The 7,482-nt window shown below is 36.0% G+C and overlaps 2 protein-coding genes across 2 annotated transcripts; one reads left to right on the top strand and one right to left on the bottom strand.

The window, feature by feature from the left end:
- Window positions 1-2,279: 2,279 nt before the first annotated feature.
- On the top strand, window positions 2,280-2,877 carry LOC124914575 (DNA-directed RNA polymerase subunit beta-like). The gene has a single exon (XM_047455154.1). The coding sequence runs from the start codon at window positions 2,347-2,349 to the stop codon at window positions 2,875-2,877; it is 531 nt and encodes a 176-aa protein (XP_047311110.1). The 5' UTR covers window positions 2,280-2,346.
- Window positions 2,878-7,014: 4,137 nt separating this feature from the next.
- On the bottom strand, window positions 7,015-7,482 carry LOC124914387 (uncharacterized protein DR_0269-like). The gene is made up of 2 exons (XM_047454925.1): window positions 7,389-7,482; window positions 7,015-7,322 (listed from the first exon to the last, which is right to left on the bottom strand). Exons 1-2 carry the CDS (start codon window positions 7,480-7,482, stop codon window positions 7,015-7,017), a joined length of 402 nt encoding a protein of 133 aa, XP_047310881.1.

Raw genomic sequence — 7,482 nt, 5'->3', positions numbered from 1 at the left:
TACTTATATGATCAAGTATCCTCTGTCCTTCTAGATTTCTTCTGAGGAGTGAGTCTCAATTCCCGTCTTTAATGTCTTTGATTTTTGCTTCTGTGCAGTCCCTTCTGATGCGGGTATTTTGAAACTCATCCTTGTGGATGATAGGCTAGTTTTCGAACAAGGGGTCGTGCCAGAATAGAGTGCATTTCCCGTCCCCTAGCCGGATGTCATAAAGATCTGCAATATCGCTTCTTAGTTTAAGAATCTTTTTCAGAGACCAGCTCTTACCTTCATGAATTTTACAGGTCCAGATGCTAGTTTCATTTTTCATAAACCTCGTATGCACCCATTTAATGCATAGTGACTTCTGATTGCGCTCCAAAGCCCATAGATGCTTGAAGTGAGAGCCTTGTTCCACTCGTTATAGTTCTTCAAGCCGATGCCTCCCTCGTTCTTCGGTTTGTAGAGAGCGGTCCATTTGACTTTTTTTCCTCCTCTTCCGCTACTTCCCCATATAAAGTTCCTCATCGGCGTGTCGAGCTCCTTCATTACTTTCTTCGGAATGACCATCTGCTGTGCCCAATAGCCAACTATGCCTATGACCACAGTTTTGATAAGTTCGATCCTCCCTACATAAGAAAGTTTTTTTGCTGCCCAGCTAGATATCGTGTTTTTTACCTTTTCAATCAGCGGCTTGTAGTGTGAGATCTCGATCTATTTCGCGGTTAACAGAATTCCTAAGTACCTTATGGGAAAACTGCCTTCCTTGATACCCATGATGTTGAAGATGTCCTGCTTTGTTTCGTCCTTCACGTCTCCATAAAATGTATCACTTTTGCTTTCATTAATAGTTAAACTTGTAACCTCAAAAAAGAACGTTAGTGCAGCCCTAATAGTTTTAATGGAATCAATATCTACGTGCGCTAGAATGAAAAAATTGTCAGCAAAACATAAATGTGTTACCTCCTCTGCCTCATATAATGGGTGAAAGATGTATGGACGATTCTTTCGGAACATCGCGAAGATGCTCTCAAAGATCTCCATGATAGCTACGAAAAGGTAAGAAGAGAGGAGGTACCCTTGCATTACCCCATTTTCACCCTTGAAATAGCCTCCGTGGAGTCCATTGACGCTAACAATAAAGTAGAATGATGAAACGCACTGCATAATCCAATCAATAAAAATCATAGGAAAAGCAGATACAACCAGAAAGTCCCGAATAGCTTCCAATCTAATAGAGTCAAAATCTTTCTTGATATCTATTTTGAAAGCCACTCTCGGGGATAATTTCTTTTTCCCGTAGCCTTTTAAAAGGCACTGCATAAAAAGAATATTATGAGAGATAGTCTTACCGAGGATGAATGCAGACTGGTTAAGATTTATAATTTTTGCTATGACATTTTTAAATCGATTAGAAATTATTTTTGAAATTATTTTATAAATCACATTGCATCAGGAAATTAGTCTGAAATCTTGTACTTTCTCGGGTACCGCAGTTTTGAGGATCAAGGTTAGGACTGCTGTATTCCATTGCTTTAACATCTTCCTGTTCTTGAAAAACTCCAAAACCCCATCAGTAACGTCTTTACCCACAATCAACCAATTGTCTTTGAAGAACTGTGCAATAAAGCCATCAGGACCCGGGCTTTTATTCCCATCAATACTAAACAGAGCGTCTTTAACCTCAACCCTCGTGACCACCCTTATCAACTCGCGACTATCTTCTGCAGAAATTTTTCTATCAATAATATGATACAAGGTATTCAGGTGACTTTGATGCTGCTTTCTTATACCCATAAGCTGCTTATAGAAGTCGATAGCCAAATCTTGTACACCCTTTTGACCTTGAACATATTCACCATTATCTCAAGTTTTGAATCGAACTAATTCATTAACACAAATAGTTTATGGGAGAAAATTGAGTTATTTGGGTCATGGGGTTGATAGGGAGAACTGCTAGTTTTCGGATACGAGATATCCATCCTAGTCACTATGGACGTATTTGTCCAATTGACACATCGGAAGGAATAAATGTTGGACTTATTGGCTCCTTAGAAATTCAAGTCAAGATTGGGCAGTGAGGGTTTCTAGAAAGTCCGTTTTATGAAATTTCCGAGAAATCAAAAAAAGTACGAGTATTTTTTATCATCGGGTAGAGATGAATACTATATGATAGTGGGAGGCAATTCTTTAGCATTGAATTGGGGTATTCAGGAAAAATGGGTTGTTCTAGCTCGATACATCAAAAAAAAAATTATTATTACATGGGAACAGGTCAATCTTCGAAGTATTTTTCCCTTCCAATAATTTTCGATTGGAGCTTCCCTGATTCCTTTTATCGAGCATAATGATGCGAATCGAGCTTTAATGAGTTCGAATATGCAGCGTCAAGCAGTTCCGCTTTCGCGGTCTGAGAAGTGCATTGTTGGAACTGGGTTGGAACGTCAGGCGGCTTTAGATTCAGGAGCTCTTGCTATAGCCGAACACGAGGGAAAAATCATTTATACTGATACTGACAAGATTGTTTTATCAAGTAATGGAGATACTCTAAGCATTCCATTAGTTATGTATCAACGTTCCAACAAAAATACTTGTATGCATCAAAATCCACAGGTTCACGGGGGGACATGGATTAAAAAAGGGCAAATTTTAGCGAATGGTGGGGCTACACTTGGTGGCGAACTAGCTTTGGGGAAAAATTTATTAGTAGCTTATATGCCATGGGAAGGTTACAATTCTGAAGATGCAGTACTTATTAATGAACACTTGGTATATGGAGATATTTATACTTTGTTTAATATACGGAAATATAAAATTCAGACGCATGTGACAAGCCAGGGCCCTGAAAGGATCACTAACGAAATACCGTATTTAGAAGTCCATTACTTCGCAATTTAGGCAAAAATGGAATTGTGATGCTGGATTTTGGGTCGAGATAAGTGATATTTTAGTAGGTAAATTAACGCATCAGATGGTAAAAGAATCTTCGTATGCTCTAAAAGATAGATTATTACGAGTCTTACTTGGCATTCAATTATCTACGTCAAGGGAAACTTTTCTAAAACTACCTGCGGGTGGTAGGGGTCGAGTTATTGATGTGAGATGGATCCAGAAACAGGTGTTCTAGTTATAATCAAGAAACTCATTTCATTTGTGTATCCTTAAAATCCTTTAAAAATTCTAGAATGAACTACAAACTAGTCATTATAAGTTTAGTACATATACTTATGTATATAATATATGTACAAAGATGGATTTTATTCGCATAGTGAATGATTCCACATTTGAATCAATTGGTATAGTAACGCCATTAGAAGGCGTAAATCATCGGTTCAAATCCGATAAGGGGATTTTACCTTTTTTGATAAAAGTATTCTTAAGTTTAAAGGGAGAATAAAGAGATTGTTAATTGTTGTAAAAAATAATTATATTATAAGTTATATAATGAGTTATAGTAGTTATAAAATTGAGCATTTTGACTTCAAATTTGAATTATCATGAATAGTGATAAGTCGTCTTTTAAATCGACAAATCTCTCCAATTTACATTATGCCAATCAACAAAAGAAAAAAAACTAAGTGGACCTGACCCATTGAATCATGACTTTATCCGCTATTCTGATATTAAAATTATAACCAAATCCAATCAAAGTTTTTGAGAAATTGAATTATTCGAGATTGATCAAGAGAGGAAGGATAAAAGAAATGTAGAAAAGAAGACAATGAGAGAATTGAGTTGGGAGAGAGTGTCAAGGTACTAGAATCATAATCAAACGTCAATGTAAACTAAGAGTGAACCTATTACGAGATTTGTTAAAAATATAAATAAAGAGGTTATAGGTGAGGAATCTATATGAAGTGTGGTTATAAATAAATGATTGTCATATTGTTGGCGTTTTCTTTATATAAATAAAAAATCGACATGATTACTTGCTCTATTCCAAAATCATTCTCTAATTTGCAAATGCAAATAGAATATATATATATATATATATATATATATATATATATATATATATATACTCTCGAACCATTGTCATATACTTTCTATCATGGAAATTTTTATTTCTCTTGAAATTTCTTCAATGTTTAGTTTTACACACGCCTTTTTTAGGAGGTCTACAACCATTATGTGGCATAGGGGTTACATCCGGTACGAAAGTTAATAGCAATAAAACTACTTGTTACAAATAACATCTTGTCGTTGGATCGAAACATATAAATGTTGACTAATCTGGCTAACATTGAACTTGGTATTGAATAAACCGATCAACTTGCTATCGGATATTTATTTTTGAATTCGATAATTTTCAAAATGGATTTTTTTATATTTGACTTTATTTATTATTATGTGAATAAATCCTACTTCTGGTCATATGGTTTCTGCGCTTGAAAAAATATATATATATATATATATATATAATGATTCTTAATTTTCAAATTTTCCGGATTGTCGGGTCGAGAGTTGTGGTTAATTTGAATATATATGTAAGTGTAAATGGATATTTGGGTCTTATTATGTGTTAACCCATCCATAAACTTCAAACGGTTAAAATTAAAATTAAAAATGTTATATGTATATTTCGAAATTTCAACTAACAAAATAGTACAACATTTTAACCAACTAGACTAATAAGACTTTATATTTTAAATTCAACACAAAATTTGATGAACGTGAGACATTTTAATAATATAAGTTCAACTTTTTAACTAACTAATATATATATATATATATATATAATGATGTTTAATTTTCAAAGTGTCTGGTTTGCCGAGTCGAAAACTATGGTTAATTTGGATATATATATATATATATGAGAGAAATTAATACTTTGGTCGGATTGTGGATTGATCCGCCCATAAACTTCAAAAGGTTAAAAATAAAATAAAAATAATATATGTATATTTCGAACTTGCAACCTAACAAAACAAGTACAACCCTTTAACCAAGTGTGATTGACATGTGGTTTGTCGAAGGATAATAGCCCGGTATCAATTGAAAATAATTAAAAAATATGAATAAAATATTTGATTGACCAATATGTGAGGTCATCATGCTAAATGTTAAAAAAATATAAATCAAATATGATAGGATTGGCTTAATCAATAGAGACGGGGGTCTGGCGATTGATGAAGCCTTAGGAAAACGGTTTGAAAGAAATCTTGTTAAGGATTTAATTCACTTTCTATTCTACACAAACCCTTGTAAACACTTGAAACAGAATCAAGTGCGGAAATGTTTACTTAGGTTTGAAGCTTATGATTAAGAATGAGAATATGACAGAAAGGAACAACACAGTAGTTTGTTTATGGATGTTCGGAGCAAACTCTCCTACGTCACCACTTCTTCCAACCACCGAAGGATTCACTATAATAAGCTTTGAATCAAATACAGTTTGCACAAATAGCTCACTGTTGAACAGAAAAGTCTATGTTTCAACTTACAATATGATGAAGAATATCACTCTGCTAAAACGATGCTTTGATTCTAACTCTCTCATGATTAACACACAGTAAAACAAGAAAAACAGCTAACAGTTTCAGTAATCTGAGTATCAAAATGATCGATTAATTGTTCAGCTTGTTCACTCAAAGTTCTGGCTATGTCTTTGTTCGTCCATTGTCCTTGAGATTCTTTAAATAAGGAACAAGTACCAACGGCCGAATATTCATAATGACACGTGGCGAGCTTCCATTGGAACGCCTCCATGGTACTCAGCAGATTCTGAATACAAGGATCATGGCCGTACACAACTGGTAGTGCGCCGAATATTCTTCAGAGATGTACCTGCAAAACAAGTAGTGTAAGGATATTTGCTTACGTGGCATTGATTGATTGGTTGCAGCTGGCTGTCGTACTGATCTTCACTAGAAAGTAGAGCAGGAGTAGCGTACAGATAGAGCACGAGGGTAGGCGGGTGCTAGCTTCAAGCAACTGCTTAAGCATGGTATTAGACATATTTCAATTAGACGACCTCGTCTAATGAAATCAAACGTCCCCGTTTAATAACAGGATCCATTAGACCACCTGGTCTAATGGGATTAGACTTCACGTCTAATTACAATCACTTTAGACTAATCTGAAGGAGTTAAACTGCACTTCTAACTTTCACCAGTTAGACTGGACGTCTAACTTTCACCAGTTAGACTGCACGTCTAACTTTCACCAGTTAGACTACACGTCTAACTCTCACTAGTTAGACTGCACGTCTAACTTTCTCTTTCCATTAGACTCCACGTCTAATTCAACTGATTAGACTCCACGTCTAATTCAACTGGTTAGACTGCACGTCTAACTTCATGTGTTAGACTGCACGTCTAACTTCACTAGTTAGACTGCACGTCTAACTCCACTAGTTAGACTGCACGTCTAACTTCACTAGTTAGACTACAAGTCTAACTCAACCAGATAGACTGCACGTCTAACTTCACTAGTTAGACTGCGATTCTAACTCAACCAGTTAGACTGCACATCTAACTTCACTAGTTAGACTGCAATTCTAACTCAACCAGTTAGACTGCACGTCTAACTTCACTAGTTAGACTGCAAGTCTAACTCAACCATTTAGACTACACGTCTAACTCTGCTAGTTAGACTGCACGTCTAACTTTGTGCATCTAAAGCCAAATCAGTGTAATGAACCACATTAGGACCAAGTCTAATGTAATCTGATTTCGATCCACATGCATCAAAAACAATTAGACGCATAGATTATCCATTCATCATCAAAATTCTAATAGTCAAACTATTTCAACACTCAATTTGACCCAACAATTTCCCCCTTTTTGATGATAATATTAAAACTTTGCATAGATAACAAATTAAGCATTCATCATATAAAATTCAGAGTAGAATTTGTTCATCCAGCTTACACAACTACTTTCCAAAAACCAATATTCAAAAACATAGTTAGAGAGGCATAGTTTAAAAGTTAACAAAGTAGGAGAAATGAGATTATTGTTCTTCCCTTTTCACTCGAGGATCAATCGGATAGGTGAATCCTCCACCGCTCATCCCTTCACCAGTTAGCAAGTTCTAGAACGGAGGAAGAGCACGTCCACCCCGACTGCTTCCACCAGATCTCCCACCACAATCACCACCACTGGTACGACCTCCGCGATCACTACCACTGGTACGACCTCCGCGATCACTACCAGGTCGCCCACCACGATCACCACCACTGGTACGACCTCCGCGTCTTTTGGTTGGCCTTGGGTTTACATCACTTTCTGGCTTTTGTTTGGATCTAGTGTCGGTTGATACATTGTCACCTCTTCTACTAGGCTCACCTTGAGTAATACGAGTCTGTTCTTTCTCAGCACCAGCTTTCGCATTCTCTTCAGCTTAAAATTTCCTTGCAATGGAGTCGGCATACTCTAGTCTTTCAGCATCTGTTCTTCTCATGCTGCCTTGAATTTCATCCAGCTGATTCTGAAATAATTCCATTGTTTCCATAATCTCTCGTTGATTATCAAGATTGATTTGTCTTTCAAGGCTCATCAT

This window comes from Impatiens glandulifera, chromosome 9 (genome assembly GCF_907164915.1).
Source record: "Impatiens glandulifera chromosome 9, dImpGla2.1, whole genome shotgun sequence".
Taxonomy (NCBI): domain Eukaryota; kingdom Viridiplantae; phylum Streptophyta; class Magnoliopsida; order Ericales; family Balsaminaceae; genus Impatiens; species Impatiens glandulifera.
Note: the sequence above shows the minus strand (reverse complement) of the source record. Positions and strands in the feature narration are given on the sequence as shown.

Excerpts from the sequence above, each read along its gene's own strand:
- LOC124914575 (XM_047455154.1), top strand. The coding sequence starts at position 2,347 with ATGAGTTCGAATATGCAGCGTCAAGCAGTTCCGCTTTCGCGGTCTGAG.
- LOC124914387 (XM_047454925.1), bottom strand. The coding sequence starts at position 7,482 with ATGATGAGCCTTGAAAGACAAATCAATCTTGATAATCAACGAGAGATT. Across the intron at positions 7,323-7,388 it reads TCAGCTGGATGAAATTCAAG|CTGAAGAGAATGCGAAAGCT; the intron begins GCAGCATGAGAA and ends GGAAATTTTAAG.